Source organism: Callospermophilus lateralis, chromosome 2 (genome assembly GCF_048772815.1).
Source record: "Callospermophilus lateralis isolate mCalLat2 chromosome 2, mCalLat2.hap1, whole genome shotgun sequence".
In the NCBI taxonomy this organism is placed as follows: Eukaryota; Metazoa; Chordata; class Mammalia; order Rodentia; family Sciuridae; genus Callospermophilus; species Callospermophilus lateralis.
This window is the reverse complement of record NC_135306.1, coordinates 161,746,666-161,766,142: the sequence shown is the minus strand read 5'-3', so window position 1 is coordinate 161,766,142 and position 19,477 is coordinate 161,746,666. Positions and strand designations below refer to the sequence as shown.

General features: G+C 49.7%; 1 protein-coding gene across 3 annotated transcripts in view; it reads right to left on the bottom strand.

Annotated features, from left to right (window-relative positions):
• The window catches only part of Mical2 (microtubule associated monooxygenase, calponin and LIM domain containing 2), a 206,505-nt gene that overhangs the window by 77,284 nt on the left and 109,744 nt on the right, over window positions 1-19,477 (bottom strand). For 2 of the 3 annotated variants that reach the window (XM_076846899.2, XM_076846898.2), the window contains exons 17-20: window positions 18,483-18,629; window positions 2,903-3,010; window positions 1,842-2,028; window positions 556-644 (exon numbers count right to left, since the gene is read on the bottom strand). In XM_076846899.2, coding sequence (XP_076703014.2) covers window positions 556-644; window positions 1,842-2,028; window positions 2,903-3,010; window positions 18,483-18,629 — 531 coding nt within the window. The remainder of the gene's footprint in view (window positions 1-555; window positions 645-1,841; window positions 2,029-2,902; window positions 3,011-18,482; window positions 18,630-19,477) is intronic. The other variant, XM_076846897.2, reaches the window with a different exon arrangement.

Below are 19,477 nucleotides of genomic sequence, written 5' to 3'. Positions count from 1 at the left end.
TTTTACATTGAGCCTACATTACTTGTATTATTAGAAAAAGTTTTAGGTTGTGGGGTTTTATGGTGGTGGGTGATTCATCAATCTAGAGAAAAGGTATTTGCTCAGAGCTGCCAGAGGGGGCGCTGCCTCATCTATAAACTCAGTGGGCTGGTCTTTATGCTGACATTGCAGGGCCTGGGGAAGGACCAGGAAGGGTGAAAAGCTGACCTTATATCAGGTGTTCCTCCTGCAAACAGCACCTTGTGGCCAGGTGGGCCCCAGGCACAGAGTGACCATGTGGCTTTATGTGGCTGAGCAAATACTGTCCTTGGCTTCAGGAGAAGCCAGCCGACCACTTACCTGGGAACTGGCATCTGGAATGGGGCAAACCCCAGAGGCGGGCTCAACAGACCACACATAGGAACCACCCACACCAGGAAGTGGAGGCTCTCTTTTTTATCTGAGGGTAGTTTTCGTCCCCCCAGGGCCATGAAAGTTGGTTTAACATTGAGGAATGCTTGACCTTCTCCTCTTAAGGGGTTTCCCTGTCCCACCAACACTCAAGATAGAACATACCTCTCTTTGCTGCTTCAGCTCTGCCCGCCTCTTCCGTTGTTTGCTATTGGTTTTATAGTGACTGAAATGAGGCTTGCAGTAAAATTTGCCTGTAAAAAGACAAAGAGACACACATACACACACACATTTTTTTTTTTCCCCTGTAAAACAGCCACAGTGGACAGCCAAGGTCCCATGGCTATCCAACTTAGAATACACCACCAATAAAAATAAGCCCAGATCCACTCAAACTTGAGAAATGGCATCTGTCACCTGCCCTAAAAATGTGGCCCTGAGATGAGACAGCTGCACTCTGTATTGCTTTAGAGAAAGCTCCAGCAATGGGGGCTCCCAGGGAGCAAAATGGTAGCGCTGAGTATCAGCACTCTTGGTCTTTCTTTCTGGAATCCCTCGGGGGTGGGGAAGGCTGAGAACAAGGGAAAGCTGGTGTCAGGCAAGAAAAGATGCCGAGGGGGGACATGCTGGGTAACTGGCCACTGCCCAGGACCACTGGGTACCTTCCAGAAAAAGTTTTCCTGCTTCCTGCTACGATAGTAAAAATAGTGATGGCAACAAGAACTTGGTGAAGAACTCGGTGTGGGACTTCTTGCGCGTCAGGCGCTAGTCTAAACGCTTCACGTAAATAACTCACAACAATCTCCTGAGCTAAGTACTATTATCATCCTTACTTTACAGACTAGGAAACTGAGAGACCAAGAGGCTGAATCACAGGCCCAGGTTATACGGATAGCAGGTGTGATCTGAATTTGAAGCTGGCATTCGAGTTGGAGGGTATGTCATCCCAGGCACTATGCCACACTCGACGGTGCAATGGAAAGTGCTGGAAATTACAAACCCATCACCACTGCACTGAGCAGAGCTCCTTCCTTGATGATCTCTGGTAGGCCACTTTTCAGAGGAGATATTATTATTAAAGGTCATTTTTTAATAACTCATATTTTATAAATACCACCAACAGACCATCATGTAGTACACCCTGTTATCAGGGTTGATTTTCTTGGGTACTCAGGGGCCATGGAAGGTGGTGTGGCTAAATGAGAAGATTTATACAGAGCCCTCAGAACCTGGGTGCCACCAGAGCCCGGCATACTGTGGTGGTGGCCATGGCTTCCCAGTCCCTCACAACACAGGTGGCCTCTGCAGCCGGAGCTCCCAGGTTCTCTAAACAGCTTTCTTGACAACTCACACTCCCTCCTGGGAAGGGTTGGGTGTCCCAGAACCGCCTCAGGGCTGGAAGGTCACAGCTGAGGCCAGAGCCAGTGCCCTCCTGGCTGCGGGGGGTTTACCTTCATCACAGTCGAAGGTGTAGGCGGCCAGGTGCAGGGTGGTGGCACAGACGCTGCAGCGGAAGCACTCGCGGTGGAAGAAGTGGCCCTCGGCGCTCAGCCGCTCCATCACGTACACTCGCTTCTTACAGAAGTAGCAGGTGTCGCTGCCACCCAGGTTCAGTGGGAACACCTTCCGTACGGACTCCTGGGGCGGAACAGAGGAGCAGTGCGTGAGGTCCAGAGAGTCTTCAGGGGCCAGGGCTGGGTGCTGAGAAACTCCAAACTGAACTACGGGGACATCTTGGACTCTGGTTTGCCGCTGGCATCTTTGCTGCAAAGATAGAGGTTCCTGATATCTGTCCCTGGGGAGAGACAGGGCTTCTCCCCCAGACTGGCTGCTCTGGCTCTGGGTGGGAGGGTCCGATGGAGCAGGTGTCATGATGCCACGCACAAGCATGTCTGCCCAGTGGTGTTCTCTACAGGAGATAAACATCACTGGGCTCCAGCGGGGGTCACTGACACGACCCTGTGAGGATGTTCTACATGTCCTTGCTCTCTGCAGTGACTAGGTCAGACAAGCAAAGCTGGTGGCCTCAAGTCTGCTCAAGAGAGTGTCAATAAGGGAGAACTTGAGTCTGACAAACCAGCACGGGCAAAGGTAGAGGGGAGACGTGGGCCAGGACAGCCCAGCCCTGGGCAGTTCCAAGACAATGTGCCGAGGGGAGACAAACTGTCAATGCACGTGGCTGGTGGTGGCCGCGAGCAGGCGTGTGAGGAGGGAGAACGAGGGGACGCTCTCGTGTTCTCTCCACTACTCGGTTCCCCATCCAACACACAGGGCCATCCAGGTCGGCACCAAACACTGGCAACATGGACCCTCCTTCTCCAGAGCCACAGACAGTCCCACAGAGGACCTGAGTGAAGTTCGTCTTTAAGGAAACGCGGCTTCCCTCGCGCCTCTGCTCAGGCCCAGAGAAGGGGAGCTTTCAGGGGGCTGGGCCGTCCTCTCCACCGCCCATGCTCCCCCTAGAGGCCAGGGCCAGTGTCTGCAGGTGAAGGCTGAGAGCGCATGTCCTTACCAGGTCTGGAGAGGTGGCCTGGGTCTTACGTCCGTGATCATTCAAGTACAGATTGACCAGGACTTCGGCTGCAGCCCCTATTCCGCTGGACACTTTCCCTACCGTCAGCTAACCAATAGCAGAGTCGGAGGGGACAGAGACAAAAGAGAGGCCAGTTAGCACCCAGAAGGAAAATGCAGCAAGGCTGGAGGTGGGAGAGCGCTCCGAACCCACATGCCAACAGCACCCAATGTCCCAGAGAGCAAGCCATCCAGGAGGAGGAGGTGAGCATCCAGAGATGGAGAGAGGAAAGCAGACAGACACACACACACACACACACACACACACACACACACACACTTTCCACTTCTCTGAGGTACCTGGAGACATCAGAATCACAGAGACAGAATAGTGGTTGCCAGGGGAAACTTTTTTTTTTATAATTGTTTTTTAGTTGTGTTGGACTTTTATTTATTTATATATGGTGCTGAGAATGAAAACAGTGCCTCACACATGCCAGGCAACTGCTCCACCACTGAGCCACAGCCCCAGTCCCCAGGGGAAACATTTTTTTACAGGTGCAGTTTTAGTTTTATAAGATCAAAAGAGTTCTGGAGATGGATTGTCATGATGGTTACACAACATTATGAGTATACTTAGTATCACTGAAGTGTATAATGAAAAATGGTTAAGATGGCTTTATGCTAAGTGTATTTTAACACAATAAAAAATTGGAAAAAATATTAAGAACCCCCCCCACCCAAAATCCTGGGTGAGCCAAGTGACTGGCAGAACCACATCCATTGGGGGTGCCAGGCCTTCAGGGGTTCACTGAGCCTCTGCACTAATGGGGCAAATGAATCTCAAGGGTAGTTTTAATTTGCATTTTTCTAATTACTAGAGATGTTGACCATTTTTTTCATGTATTTATTGACCATTCATATTTATTCTTTCAAGAAGTGTTTGTTTAGTACCTTTGCCCATTTATTAATTGGGTGTTTTTTTTTTTTTTTGTAGTGTTAAGTTTTTTGAGTTCTTTGTATACTTGGAAATGAATGCCCTGAGTTGCAGGTGGCAAAGATTTTCTCCCATTCTTTGGACTCTCTCTTAACATTTTTTTTTGTACCAGGGATTGAACCCAGGGGATTAAACTGCTGAGACACACCTCCAGCCCTTTTAAAATATTTTATTTAGATACAGGGTGTCGCTGAATTTCTTAGGGCCTCACTCACTTGCTGAGGCTGGCTTTGTACTGGTGATCCTCTTGCCTCAGCCTCCCAAATCGCTGGGATCACAGGCATGCAACACCAAGCCCAGCTCTTCATATTCTTGATTATTTCCTTTGTTGTGAAGAAGCTTTTTAGTTTGATGTGATCCCATTTATTGATTTTTGATTTTACTTCTTGCGCTTTAGGAGTCTTGTTAAGAAAGCCAGTTTCTGAGCCCATATGTTGTAATATTGGGCCTAGATGTTCTCCCAGTATGTGCAAGGTTTCTGGTCTAATTCCTAGGTCTTTGATCCACTTTGAGTTGAGTTTTGTGTAGCATGAGAGATAGGGGTTAAATATTATTCTACTACACATGGATTTCCAGTTTTCCCAGCACCATTTGTTGAAGAGGCTATCTTTTCTTATTTCATCTCACTCTAATTAGAATGGCAATTATCAAGAATACAAGTAACAATGCATGTTGACAAGGATGTGTGGTGGTGCAAACACTCTGGAAAGAATTATGGAAATACCTTGCAAAACTAGGAATGGAACCACTATTTGACCCAGCTATCCCACTCCTTGGTATATACCCAAAGGATTTAAAATCAGCATGTAATATGTGACACAGCCACATCAATGTTTATAGCAGCTCCATTTACAATAGCTAAGTTATGGAGCCAACCTAGGTGCTCGTCAACTGATGAATGGATAAAGAAAACGTGTCACACACCCACCCACCCACCCACACACACACACACACACACACAACACAAAATGGAATATTAGTCAGCCATAAAAATGACTTTATAATATTTGCCAGTAAATGGATGGATCTGGAGATGATCAGACTAACTGAAATAAGCTAATCCTCAAAAGCAAAAGGTTGGATATTTTCAGTGATATGTGGACCCTAACCCATAATAAGGGTGGGGAGGGCCAGAATAGAAGTTCAGTAGATTAGACAAAGGGAAATAAAAGGAAGGAAAGGGGAATAGGAAAAGGAAAGACAGCAGAATGAACCTGACATAATTTTTCTATGAACATATATGAATACACCACAGTGAATTTCACCATTGTATACATCCACAAGAAAGTGGTCCTAATTAGAGGAAGCTATATTCCATGCTTGTACAATTATATCAAAATGAATTCCACTGACATGCATGACTTAAAAGACATTCAAATCAATGTGCCTTCAACATATTAATTATATTTTCCCATCTTTTGACATCATCAAATCATCTCAAAAGGAATAATGTCAATTATTAAACAAAATGGATTCCAGAGAGGAGAAGGGATCTCCTTGAGATCATTTATCATATAAGTGCAAGATTCAGAACTATTCTCAGGACTCCCGACCCCAGCTCTGGCCGTCAAGCCTATCTCATTAGGGGCAGGGGGAATTGAACTCTTTGGGGCTAATAATTACCCACAGGCCTGTGTTGCACCTGTGTGTGTGCAAAAGTCTGTGCAAAAGTTTGTAAGACAGAGAAGCCAAGCTAAGGAGAGAAGGAAACCAGGAAACACTCTCTCATAGACAGAAGGCAAATCTGCAGTCCTCCTGCTCCAGAGAGCCTATCACCTGGGAGGGCTGTGGCTGCAGCTGAGTGGCCACGGGGACAGGCAGGGCCCAACTTCACCTCTGACAGGTTCTGAGCTATTTTCTCATTTAGTAAAATGAGGGCAGTTGCACCTGCCCCATGGATTTGTGATAAGAACTGAGTGCATGGTGCATGGCAGGGCTGGCCCAGGTAAGCTTGACTCCTCCCTCCTCCCTCCTCTGGATTCAGCCCTCCACTCTTGGGTACCTACAGAGCTGCACCCATGTCTGAGTCCCTCCGGGCAGGACCATGGAACACTTTGCCAACAAGCAGTGGCTGGAGTTAAGGGGTGGCTGGGCTACTCTGGGCTGTTTGGAGAGCACAGTGGAGGGCTCAATGGCAGTGCCACATGGGTCCCAGAGCTGGTGCTGGGCAAAGCCAGCCCAGAGTGGGAGAGGCAGCAGCTCCACATGAGTCTGGAACACCCCTCATCTGAGTGTCGTGTTCCTGAACCTACAAACGTCTGGATCCCGCCAGTGTGTTGAGGAGCTGCGGAAGGGGTGAGGCGGGCAGCTGGAGCAGGATAAGGCACTATCACGCATCCAGCCCTCAGCAAACCCCAACTTGTTCTCCCTCTCCCCATCAGCTCTGAAAGCCCAGCCTAGGAACGCTGCCCTCTGCTTAGGGGAGTCAAGCATGCAACACCTGTGATTTGGGAAATACTCTTTCTGAGCATAAGACTCTGGAGGAAGAGGGGCTCCAGATCCTGCCTAGTCTCCAAATCCAGCTTCTGGGAGAAAAGACCAGGTCAAGCAGCACCACAGGCTGCAGCACCTCTGGGCAAAGGTTGATAGCTTTGAGGACCACAAGTAACAGTGACTCAAATGTGGGTGAAATGATGCCCTCCATCTAAACCCTAGTCTGCTCTTGGGAGGCCATATCTAATCCCATAATAGGAAGCCTTGAATACAAAGCATGAGGGTCTAGGATCAGAGAAGCAAAGGACAGGGGTCTGCATAGCTCCCCAGTTCCTGGCTGAGGAGCCCCCTCTGCAACTCAGGCTAACTCTTTGGATTCAAGCAAAAGCAGAAGTGCTCTCAGGATGAACAGGAGAGGGATGCCAAGCAGGTTGGCGAGAAGGACAAGGCCCAGGAGACTTTCCTCCTGTCCTGATTAAGGGAGTCAACGCTAAGAGCAGTCACTCCATGACGCATTTGTGCAGCTCTTGGGAACTGCCGAGAAGTGGCTGTGGGCCTGGGGGTGGGGTGGGGAGGGGTGTCTGATCCCTCAGGCTTCGGCAGATGGGGGTCTCATCAGACTTACAAAGCCTGCTACTTCTCAGGAGCAGCAGCTGCCAGGCCATCCCAGCCCTGCCCCCATCATGCCGGCCTGACCTGAGGGAGATTAGGATTTTGCTCGAAGCATTGCTTTCTGCCATTTTCAGAAGGCTAAAAATGCCAAGCTACTTGACTCCTGCTTCCAGGAAAGTTCAGGTGTGTTGGCTCAGGACAATAAACCATTGTTGGCCTGATGTTCGATCCCCAGATGGGGACCCCAACTCTGCCACTCGGATAGAGGCTGAGAATACAGCCCTGAGCAAAATAAAGAGGGAAGGCAGACGGGGTCCCATTCAGCCTTGCCACCCAGTCCCATGGGTAGCTGTCTCCACTGGTCCAGTGTGTGAACTGCTCCAGGGTTCTGTCCCAGAAAGGCACCAGGCGATGCCAAGACACCCACGCACCCCGATCACACCCCCCACCCACCATGTGGCGGAGGTTGAGACGATACTTTCTAAGGCTTTAAATGCAAATCCCTAATGAGACCTTATTAACTACTTAGCTAATAAGCACTTTGTATCACTGAGCTTCTGAGCAATCCTGACTTAGGGAGCAATTACCAAAGCATGCAGGGGGCTGGGAGGTTGCTGGGGGTGTCACCAAAACGTGCCTTTGCAATCACAGTCTGCTCAGTTGTTCTACCAGCACACTGTCCAGATCACTGCCACGGGGATCCAGAGTGAAGGCCACACCCAGTTCCTTCCTTTTATCAAGGGCCAAATGGCTTCTTTCTCCCAGTGGCATCCACACACATGCACTCTGAGAGGGACATTATAAAAAGACTGCACAGGAACCCATCCTTAGGGAAATTGGCATTGGGTCTCCCATTTGTCCTTCCCACCCTGCTGGAACCCATTCCAGAATCACCAAGATGTCGCCTAGGAGTGGCCACAAGGAAACCAGTTGTTAGAGAACTTGTCTCAAGGGGTGACAGGGGATCTAGAAGCCCAACCCAAGACTACTGTGAAGGTGGACTTTGCCCCAAGGACTGAGGGCTGTCTTCTTCCCGGATGTCTTTCTTGGTTCCATGGGGGTGGGGATACAGCTCTCTGGCTTCTGCTAGCTCAGTGCTCCTCAAACTATTTGTACATGCTCACCAGTTTTTTTTTTTTATTTAATCTCTGATTCATTGTGGTTAGATCCTTCTGGTTACCATAAAAATAAATTACTAGAAGTATGATCATACATTTGCATATGTGGCAAGGTCAAGTTGCTCTATCACAGACCAGTCTCTGCCTATGGACCGCACTTTGAGTAGTCCTGCTCTAGTCAACTGGGGGATTGCCAGGTTGTCTGTTTTCTGAGACATAAAGAAATGCTTAACTGGCAGAGAAACTTCTAGAGAACTCGTCCTGGTGTTGACCTCAGAGTAAGAGTCACATGTTCTCAGCAAGGAGATTACCACATTGAGTGGAGAGCCACATATGTTCCCACGGAGGGCTGGTCAGGGCAAACTTAAATTTGCCTGGGAACAATTTCTAAATGTGAAATTGGGCAATTTGATGATTTAGCTAAAAAATGACCTTCTTCCAATCACTAGTTTTTTTTTCCCTAAGAATTAGCAATTTTAAAGTCTCATGGGACTGCTTTTGCAATTTATGAGGATTTGAATATTTTTTTGTCACTTTTTTCCCCTTTTCAATTCAAATTATTTTTCAGCTGATTAATCAGAACAAGCTAGAATGATCGGACATTTCATGCAGGCCCTTGTCTCACATTATATTAAGTTAGACTCACATATGCCATTTCCCTTCTGCAAGCCCAAGCTTCCTCATCTGTAAAATGAGGAGAGCACCACCAACCCCACAGGGTGGCAAAAGGGTCTGTGCCTTGCATGCTGCTGGGTGCCAGAGGCCCTTGGTCTCTGGGAGCCCAAAGCACTGCGATTGTGCAGCTTTGCATTTCTATAACCTGGGACTCCTTTCTTATCCCTAAAAGATTCTCCTCTGCACAAACAAGAATGATGTGCCTAGCCAGGTCGAGCAAGCTGCCTTCCTTTTGAGCCAACCTGGATTAATTTATGGTGACATAACCGTGTCACATGTGCCAATGCCAGAGGCTGCAGAAGAAGGCTGGCCCTTCACCTTGGGGCAATCCTGTGACTCTAGTTCAGAGCACGCCAGTCCCTGCCTGGATGTCGGATCACTTCCCACACTGTCCCAGAAGGCCCTTCTCCCTGCAGTCTGTACTCCCTGATGTTGGCAGTGCTGCCTTGTTCATTTCTAACACTCCTGGCACAGGGGAGCTACTCGGTAAGAGGGGGGAAGCAGGCTCCTGGGTCCTTTGTGTCCAAATAATGGCAACTTCCCTCCTTGGGCCAGGAACTCAGCCAAGAATACCAGGTGTCCAGGCTGCCTCCCCACAGAGTTGACTCCCTGTGGCCGTGTGGGTGTTGTGGGCACCAGGCAAGCCCGCCCGGGTCAGGCAGGGATCGGGGTAGAGCTGTCAGGGCCCAGGAGTCAATGGAAGAGAAAACATCGGAGGGCAGGCTGCTGGACCCGATTCCTCTGCTATCCGACCAAGGGCAGGGCAGGGGAGAGCAAGAAACCCAAACTGTCTTTTTTTGAGGGGTTTAGAAATTACAGCCTTTGGGGCCATGATCTCCCAGTGGGAGCCCACCTCTGCCACTTTCCTCCCTGGAGCCAGGCGCAGTGCTGCTGGTCATATGCATTGAGCTCTCCCAGCCTTTGATGGGGAGGCAGCTGAGGCTCAGGGAGGCTAAATCACCTAAGGTGGCACTGCTCTTAAGTGGCTGGCATGGAAATGGAAACCGGAAGGTAAGTTCTCTTCCTTTAGAAAGGAGGAATTGGCCTGCAGTTCAGATAAATGAGCTTTCTTCTAGAAGTTTCTTCTAGAAGAGAACATTTACTTCTGGCATTTTACACATCAGGTCACTGAAGTATTCCAAAAATCACCCTCTGGAGTAACTGTTGATGTCTCCACTTTATGGGTGGGGGAAACTAAGGCTCAGAGAGGAACATTGCCTCGTCCAAAGTCACACAGTGAGTAATTGGTACTTTAAGCTCAAGCTGATTCCAAACTCATATGTGTCCCTCCTGGACACATACCAGGTACTCAGCAAATTCAAATCCATCTCCAAAAGTTGCTCTGTGCCCAGGATAGAGAGACAGTGAGGTTGAAGGCAGCTTTGATTTATCCCTGTACCAGATGCAATAATGTCCGACTGCCCAGCCAAAACTGGCCCAGCAATTCCGCTTCCCTCTAGTATGCAAATCTCTAGAGTAAACCTTGCAAATCCAGTTGAAAAACAAACATCCTTAAGGTAGAGAAAACTGTCTGCAATGCTCATTGATCTCCTGACATAAGAGGACTGAACCACAGTTTCTAGCTCATTGAAGAGGTCCCCTGCTCAGCTGTGCAAATGCTTGGCTACTATCTTATTTTTGCAAGAGCTCAGCAACCTTGGGCAAATGGCAGCAGCATGCAGCAGGTTAAGTCAGCACCGCCTCTCCTCTAAGAAAGAAATGAATGGTTGGTTGGGAGCGGAGACCACTAGAGGAAGGTGGCTTGATGGATGGGTGAAAAAAATGATGCTGGGGACATAAGACTGGACATGGCCCATAGCCCAAGGCTTTGAAAGTCAGGTTCTGGAAAAGGTCTGGGTCCTACACAAGAGGACCTCAGGACTCTCTGTGGCTATTTGGGTCAGAAAACCAAAAGGACCACTCTGAGTTTTAAAGCAGAGCATCAGCTGAGACTGCAAGTGCAGGCTGCAGGCAGACCCTGGCTGGCTCTCCTGGAGCTGGTGGCTCGAGTTCACACCCCTGGGGAACACCTGTTCCTCATGGTAGGTTTGGCCAAGTCTGCGCCCACTAATCCCTCCTGGATCCTCAGAGCTGGGGTGTGGGCTCCAAGGCAGGAACACAACACACTGCCTGCCAGGAGGTTCCCAGGGACTAAACATCAGCTTCAAGTGCATTTTTCGTCCTTGAGCTTTCCGGAATCGAGGCAGCCTGGGGTTACTGGGCAATCACAGCAGCCCCTGGTCTCTTTGGAAGAAGCATGAAGACTCCAGGCCCTCTCCTGGGGAGAGATGCCCTGAGCTCCATCAAGATGAAATAAAGATGTCTGTCACCAAGTCTTTGTCTACTTTAAGGGGCAGCTGGTTCTCTCCTCAGAGGGGGTTGGATTCTGCCACACTCAGCATGTGCAAAGCCCAGTGTTGAATCAGTGTTGAAGGAGGGTTGGGAGAGGCAGAAAATAAAGTGTGGACGTGGTGTGCAGGGTGCTTGCAAGACCCTTCCCAAGACTGCTTGCCACTGAAGCTTCCTACTCCATCCCTGGCTGCCTACCATGGACCTGCAGTGAGATCTGCAGGGACCCGTGAGTGTTGGAACTTGGAGAAATTAAGGCACGGAGAGGTTCTATGACTTGCCCTATGTCCTAGAGGGGCCCCTTCTAAGAGTCCCTGCCACACTTGAAAGGTACATCAGCTTCTAATTAATAAGGTGGGAGCTGTTAAAATAGCTTAATTATACCATCATCTGATGGCCAAGGTTGGGTTGGGAGATAGGATAAGAAAAAAGAGGGGATAATTACTATAACCTGGGAGACATAAGGAACAAAGCTGCAGAGATGGGCCAGAGGACCTGGGGTTGGCCACCCCAAAGGGAGTTCCATCGGTACCCTCCCTGCCCCAGGGTAGAGGGCTTCATATGGACACAGTATGGGGCTGGTCCCTCTAACAAGGCCTCCATTCACACTCAGCCCTGTGGTTCAGAGGGATCGCAGGACTGGGTCCTGGTATCATCCCTGAACCTTTGTTATCTCCTCCTGTTCAGTCCTCACAGGCACAGGAAGATCCTTGCTGCCCACCCCATTTCAAAGTGGACCTTTCCCCCAGAGCTCTGGGCCCCTGCTACTGGCTCTCACATCACCATAGAAAATCTTATCTTCTGACATATTATTATAGAATTTGCTTATATGTCATATTATTCTTGATTGTTTACTTCCCCCTACTAGAATGAAATCCTCATCAGGACAGAAATTAACTCTGGTTCATTGGTACCTCTCCCAGGAGCCCCAAGTCCCCAACACTATGTTGCCACTTGATAGATAGTTGTCGAATGGATAAACGTGCACTCATTGGCTTAAGGAGTGACACTGGTTTAGAGCTGTCTCCAGAGCTCCCTGGGGAAGGCCTTGGCAGGGCTTGACCAGGATGTGTTGGGAGAAAAGCTTATTCACAGTGAGTATCTGCTGCTCCTCTCGTTCCCAGCAGGCTGCCTCCTGCCACCACTTAGAGAAGCCAGTGCCACTGGGAACCAAGGCAGGAGCTTGAGAAGAAAGGGGGCTGCTCTTGCCCAGATCTGCCATCAGCTGTGAAAGACTAAGCCAGGCCTTCCTGGGGGCTGGGGAGAAAGGCAGGGGTGAGAGCGGCCCTAGACAGGCTCTACTCAGAAGGGCCTAGGCAGCCAGAGGGACGAAGCCAGGGAGAAGTAAGGTGTGGGCTGGCCGCGCAGCTGGGAGAACAAGCCACGCCCCAGCGTGTGGCCAGGTGTCCTCACCTGTCCTGTATTGTCAAGGGTGCCAATGACCTCTCCTATATTAGGAAGTGTTCCCTGGGTCACACTCCTCTCCCTAGCTGGACAAAAAAGCTGTCCTGAAACTTTGCTGGTGATAACAGCAAGGTTATATGCCTCCATCCATATAGCTCACCATCATGACAGTCAGGAGCACTCTCATATTGAGGAGAAATGGAGGGAGACTTAGAGCCACACAGCTGACCCGGGGCTACCCTGGAATAGGCTGCTGGGCATCTTGACCATGGCTTCTAAGACGGGAAGTGTTTTGTGTTTCTTCTCCAGGGCACCTCCTACTGTTCTCCTCAGGGGTGCTTCACACTCACACTGGGGACTTTTCAGCTGGTCTAGCAAGTCACACTCTTTCCCCTTTCTTGGGGATCCTACCTTCTCTCCACAGACGGGGGTCACTGAGGTGGAACCCCCAGCTATACACATAGAGGTGGCCTCTCAATTTTCCTTTATGCAACAGCACAAATTGGCTTCTGCCTGACAGAACAGAAGTAAGCCAGCAGTACCCAGGGCAAGGGGACATTCAGCGCTGCACATTGAGCCTCTGTGGGAACTGGACAGGGGAGCACAGTCCAGCTGAGGACACAACATCCCAGAGGTGAAATAGTGTCTCAGACCCAAATGTAATCGTGGCTCACAGATGATGGGTTCCACTGCATACCTAACCAAAGTCAGCTCCGTGCCTCCTGCCTTCCTCCAAGCCAACCAGTGCGTGACTACCTAACTCGTCCTTTCAGAACACAAAGCAGATCCTTCCATGGCTGACTGTAACCCAGGGGGGAAACGAGATTCCTTAACACAGAGCATGCTCAACTTCCCTCTGGCTCCCCATAGCCCCCCAAATACTTTCAGTCCCAAATTCAGGCCACATGAAACATTCTGTCTTTCCACTTCTTGCCATTCCTGCCTGCCTGCCTTTGCATAGGCTCGCTCCACTCTAAAACACTCTAAACTCTAGCAAAATCCTCCCGAGTGACCTTTAGCACCCAGTTCCCATGGTATGTTCTCTGTGAATCTTTCTAAGACTTCTCTGTTTCCACAATCTTGCCCTTTATACCTCTTACAGAATTAAAAGTAAAAGGTTTACCATGAGGAATTGTTATTTCGTTAGGTTAAATCAGCCAAATATTAGCAATTGTATGTAATAAAATGTGATTTTTGGACTGGGGATGCAGTTCAGTGGTAGAACCCTTACCCAGCAGGCACAAGGCCCTGGGTTCAATCCCCAGCACTGCAAAAGCAGAAAAAAGGGAAAAGGAAAGATAATGGCTGATTTCTATGACAATGTGCTATTTTCATCCAAACTAGTCAGGGAACTAGACCTCCCCTTTTTTTGTTTTGTTAGCATCTGACATAGTGCTTGGCATCTGATGGGTCCCTGGCTAAGTCCTGGAGGAGTGAGCCCTGTTTGGCAGGTGCTCTGCACACTGACTGTACTCAGTGTTGCATGTTCTAACACAAAACCAAAACCTAATCCAGGATTCTAGCAAAACAGCCTACAAGTTTTCACGGCAGCCAAACCAAGCTCCAGATGTTTGTCTGTGCCGGCCAAGCAGAGCATGAAAGCATGCAAGTGGGGTGGGCAGCACATGGTTCAGGACAACTACCTTTCTGGCAGGAGAAGTAGAGTCAACAGTCGGTGGAGAGGAAGTAGCAGTTGGATCAGGAGACGGAAGGCAAGAGGGAGAAGACGGAGGATGAGTATGAGACAGGCCTTTAGAGAGCAGTTTGTTCTGCACAGAACAGAGATAGAGGAAACTAGGATTATCCAGGGGCATGCACAGCCCTGCAGGCCTTGACCAGACAGCCCTATCTGTGCCTCGTGTGGGGGAGATGTTGGGCCTGTCTCTCGAGTCTCTCAAGACTAAACAGAAACCTGTCTTTGGAGCCAAGCAGGATTATGTGGCTCCTGGTTTACACTGCATTCGGCTGCAACTACTCCAGCTCGTTTTTCACATTAAAATAGCTCAAGCAGATCGGTTCGGTGCCTGCCTCCATCTGCTCCAGAGGCCAGCTAATTCCTGAAGCCCTCACCCTGGAGCTTAGTGTGAAGGAGCAGCTGCAAGCTTAGGAAGGGGAAACCCTGGCCCTCTCTGGGGCAGATGGACACAGCGGGACCTCTGCAGCTGTGGGCAGACAACTGTGCTGGCCTCCCGCCAGCCACGTGGAACCCTAAAAATGAACTACATGTGAAGTATCTATCCCAAGTAGCAGAGGTGAGGAGACTGAGTGAAAGTGGCAGAGGAGAAACGTTCTACAGACAGGCTGATTGTCACCCATGTATCCACCACGGGCCTCATCACCCGCTCTTCCAGCTCCCTTCTTTTCCAAATAAGTAACTGGCTTGGAGGGGGCAGTGTAATCCTATGTAATGCAGGGATTTCCATTCTAGCTTGATGTTGCCCTTTGCAAAGAAGACCCCAGGTTATGGCATGTCTGTGGCCTTATCATTCAGTGCCTCCCTGATCAGGGCCCTCAAACAGAAGGAGCACCTGGCTTGCTTTCACCTTAAAGGCACTGTGAGTCTTGCAACTGAACAGCATTCCCTTTTTGCAGTGGCCCTTAGGAAATCCACAGCCCATTTCAAAACTCTCTAGGGTGTATCAGCCTGTGTTCCTGCTTGGTAACATTTTCCTTGGATTTGGGCTTACTTTCCTGCCTCGACTTTTTCCTTGTCATGATGTATTGACTTATTTTGAATCTTTGCATTTGGGTCTTTTTTAGATGCCAGCTCAGACTCTTTAGTAGCTTGAAAAATGAATAGTCACTGTGCTACCAGAAAGAGAAAGGAGGATATCAAGCTCCAGAGTCTGGTTCATGGTCGCCTGGCTGGATGTCCAGCACCTGGGTTCCTGGGGGCTCTGCAAGCCCTGGGTTTACCTGTGAGGAATCCTCGTGTCCAAACATGGAGGCGAGGTGAGCGGCCTTCTCCTTAATGTTCTTTTTGTGAAACTCTCTGTTGGCCAAGTTCTGAGCCCTCTTCTGCAGTCAAGGTGGGAAAGGAGAGAGAAAAGAGAGAGTGACGGAGACTTTGAGGGTGGCCTCCTGGGGAGAGGTGAGGGAGGCTCTCCACACTAGGCAGGATAGGAGACAGGGAGTGATCAGGACAGGGTGGAGGGAGGACAGGAAGTCAACAGACAGGGAGGGACACAGGCAGAAAGGAGTGATCTTTCACCTGGAGAATCTTTTCTTCCACTTGTTGTAGCCGCCGTAGCACCCCGGAAAGGGCCAGCGCTCCCTGGCAGGTAGGAGGCAGGGTGCCGAGATTCTCTGGCCCGCCCAGCTCCAGGTCAGACTTGGCCCTGGCCCTCCATGGCCTGCTAGGATACTCCCCACCAGCAGGCACTTGCTTGAGCTCTCTGAGCACCTGCCCCATCAAAAGTACAGAGAAGAACTGGGAGAGAGGGAATATGAAGCTCCCTTCCCTCCGGTGGTCTTTCTACAGACCCTGCTGCAAGGAACCCCATGAGCACCAGAGACAGGACACACCAGGCACACCCTAAGAAAGATTCCCAACTGGTCTTGGGGTGGCTCAGCTGCCACCTGCATCAGAATTACCTGACGCCCTCATGAATAAAACACATCCTGGACCTCACCCTGGACCCCAGAGGCAAACCTGGTTCTTAGCCCTAGCTGTACACTGAAATCATCTAGAGTACTTTAAAAAAATACCCAAATCTGGGTTAGGTTGGTTACTCCAGGAGGGGCATGGTCCACACCAAGACCAAGAGGCTGATTGCCTCTGATGCTAATTACCCAGTGCCCAGAGATGCCGAGTGATTGTTCTGAGTGAGCGTCGGTATTTTTTTTAAATAAAAGCTCCCCAGGTGGATCTTACGGCACAGATGTAAAATGGTAGAGTCAGATTCACACCTGCTCCACTCCAAATCTATCACCAGAAGCAACATAAAATGCCTAATGCTGACCAGATGTCTTTGGAATCTGTGGTCACTCATAGTGGTTCTGTTCCATCACTAACAGAGGTCCTGCACGGAGAAGGGCCTCACCACGCTCCAGCCTCATCCCTTCAATGGGTGCAGCCGCATGGCTACCCAAGCCCATTCTAACCATGACTCATTGATGTGGAAATCGCCTGCTCACTGGGTCAGGCTGAGCAGACAGCTCAGTGCCACTGGGCATCCATAAAATGCTCACATGGTGCTGTTCGTTTTCCTTTAAGCAGCAACACCAAGAGTTGGTCAGTCAATACCCTTGACTGACTGGGAATCAACGACATCTATTTCAAGTGCTGCATTCATAGTTAATCTTATAGATAAGGGTGGTCACCTCAAGCTGTGTTGGCTTGGCCAGAGAATCTACGATCAGCCCTTGTGGGGGATGGAGGGAGCCACTGATCCCACCCCCGAGGTCAAAGTCTCCCTTGGCTTCAGCAAAATAGCATCTGCAGGAAGGAGCCCTACCTGCCTTTTCAGAGGAGGCGATGGGCTGCGAGGGGGCTCCTCTGGCTTGGGGCAGCGGGAGTTTACAGGAGGGTCGGAGGAAGAGCAGGGGACAGGCTTACCTATCCCTGAAACACGGCGTTCCTGGGAGGAATAAGGTGAGTCCGAAAAAACAGCCACAGGAGACATGGAGGAAAAGGTGAATCAGAATGAGACACTTGGAGGGAGAAGAGAAGGTGAGCAGCAGGTGCAGTTTGCAAGGGCAGAGAGACAACTAGCCAGGCTCCTACAAGCCAGGACTGGCTGGGAAACTGGAGGCCTGGCTCTCTGTCCACCTCAACACCGAGCCTAGAGTCCCCTCCTCTTGGACAATGTGTGAATCCCACGGGCCTTGCTTCTGGCTCAGACCCTGGGCTCTGGTCCTGCACTGCCAGAGCCCACATGAAGCCAAAGTCAGTCCCGGAGTCCTGGAGACGGGAAAGCTTCCCGCCCTTTCTGGGATAGGGACACTCCAGTCCTTCTGGAGGAATCAAGAACTCATCAGCACCTGGGGATTCTAGAGGCCAAGCCCCCAGCAGGGGCGATCAAGAGCAGTTGTAGAGAATTAGAGGTCTCAGAGACATGCCCCCTTATAATAACGTCTGTTCGTGGGAGGGTTGGTTAGTCTAGGAGGGGCATGGTCCACACCAAGGCCAAGAGGCTGATTGCCTCTAATTCTAATTAGCCAAGAGTCTGTCCTCCCAAAAGGAGCCTCATTCTGTCATGGCACAAGTATTCTCCATAGACAACTGAAGCTCCTTCCCCAAAGTTTTTGAAATGTGACAACATCCCTAGTCAAAATTGGCAGTGGGGGCAGGGGTGGGTGGTGGACTGAACCATGAGCAAAGACCTGGAGCTAGAGTCACAAGGAGGCCTGCAGTGCGACCCACAGCTTTCAACCTGCTCTAGTGGTAGACTAATCCTGGACAGATGCAGCGGTCCTGCCTGGCTGGCTGGGAGAGGGAACACTTCGAGGCTGGCTCAGATCCCTGCAGGTGTCTGAGTCAGCTTCCTTTGATTTGGACGAACTGCCTCACCATGGACTTAAACAGCGCTCTCCCACACACCAGCATCTCCAAAGCTCCCTCAAGCTGTACCATTTCAAAAATGGCTGCAAATCAAGTCATGGTTTTAAAGCGACACCAAATTAGGGAATGGATTTCTTTAATGCAAAACAGGTATCGGCAAACTATGGCCCATAGGCTAAATCTGGCTGGTTGTCTGTTTTGTAAATAAAGTTTTATTGAAACATGGTCATGCTCATTTGTTTAGGCATCCTGTGTAGTGGTTTCATGCTGCAATGGCAGAGCTGCATCACTGCAATGGGATAGCATGATCTTCAAAGTGGAGGACAGTTGGCCTCATGAAAAAGTCTGTGGCCTGTTGACCGGGCAGCTCATGATTCCTTTGCACCAGGCCAGGCTGGCATAGCTCAGTCCATCCCCAGCCTGAACATTGCGGCTGGCTTCCCAGCAGGTTAATGGGTACCAGGAAGGCAGGTCTAGTGCCATGACTCACCTGCTTCAGGACCGAGGGGTTCCGAGTGCTCTCCTCAAACTTGGCCAGCAGCTGATTTGCCATGGACTTGACTTTGTTCTGATTTCCACCTTCCTTACTGCTGCACTCTTGATTGGAGCCCAATCTACGGCTGGAGAAGGTTGATGGCTGTAAAAGTCAAAAGAGCATATTAGAGGTTGGATCCTGGAACCTTGGTATCTGTGCCTGGGGACTCAGGACAGGCCACTGGTTTCCCAAAGCAGAGCCTGTTTCATGGGTGAGGAAGCAAAGCGGAAGCAGATGGCAAACCTCAGAGACAACTCTCATGGGAATTTCCTCTGAATGAACACATCTTCATTGAGAAGAAAGGGGCAGCCATGCTTGGAGTTAGAAAGCTAGGGTTTGAATTCTGACTTTCCCATCCCATGACCTTGGCAATCTACTTAACTTCTCTGAAGTTTCCTCATCTATAAAATGGGAGGGATAACTCAATTCAAGCAGTTACCGCAAAAATCAGTTATAACAAAGAAGTATCACATAAGATATTTCTCAAAAATACACTATGTGGCTGAGAAGAGGTGAAGAGTAGTGGGGATGAAGGAAGCAAGAGGGGGTGTCAGTCTGGCTAAGCAAGCTTCTTTCTCCTCTCTTTTCTGTACCTGCTCCCCACTTCAACCAGGATTGCTCAGTGTTTGCGGTCTTTAAAAAACATTTAATTTAGAAATGATTTTAGGTTTACATAAAAGTTGCACAGACCACACAGCTTGATCCTTGGTACCCATCACCCAGCTGCCTTTAAAGCAACATCTGGAACAATCACAGTACTGTTATCAAAACTAAGAAATTAACATGGGCATGATACTGTTAATGAAACCGTAGGCGTTATTTGGATCGCATCAGTTTTTCCATTAATGTCTGTTTTCCTGTTCCAGGCTTCAATCCAGGATCCCATGCTGCATGTGGTCATCACATCTCCTTAGTCTCCTCCAAGCTGTGATAATTTTTCCATCTTTCCT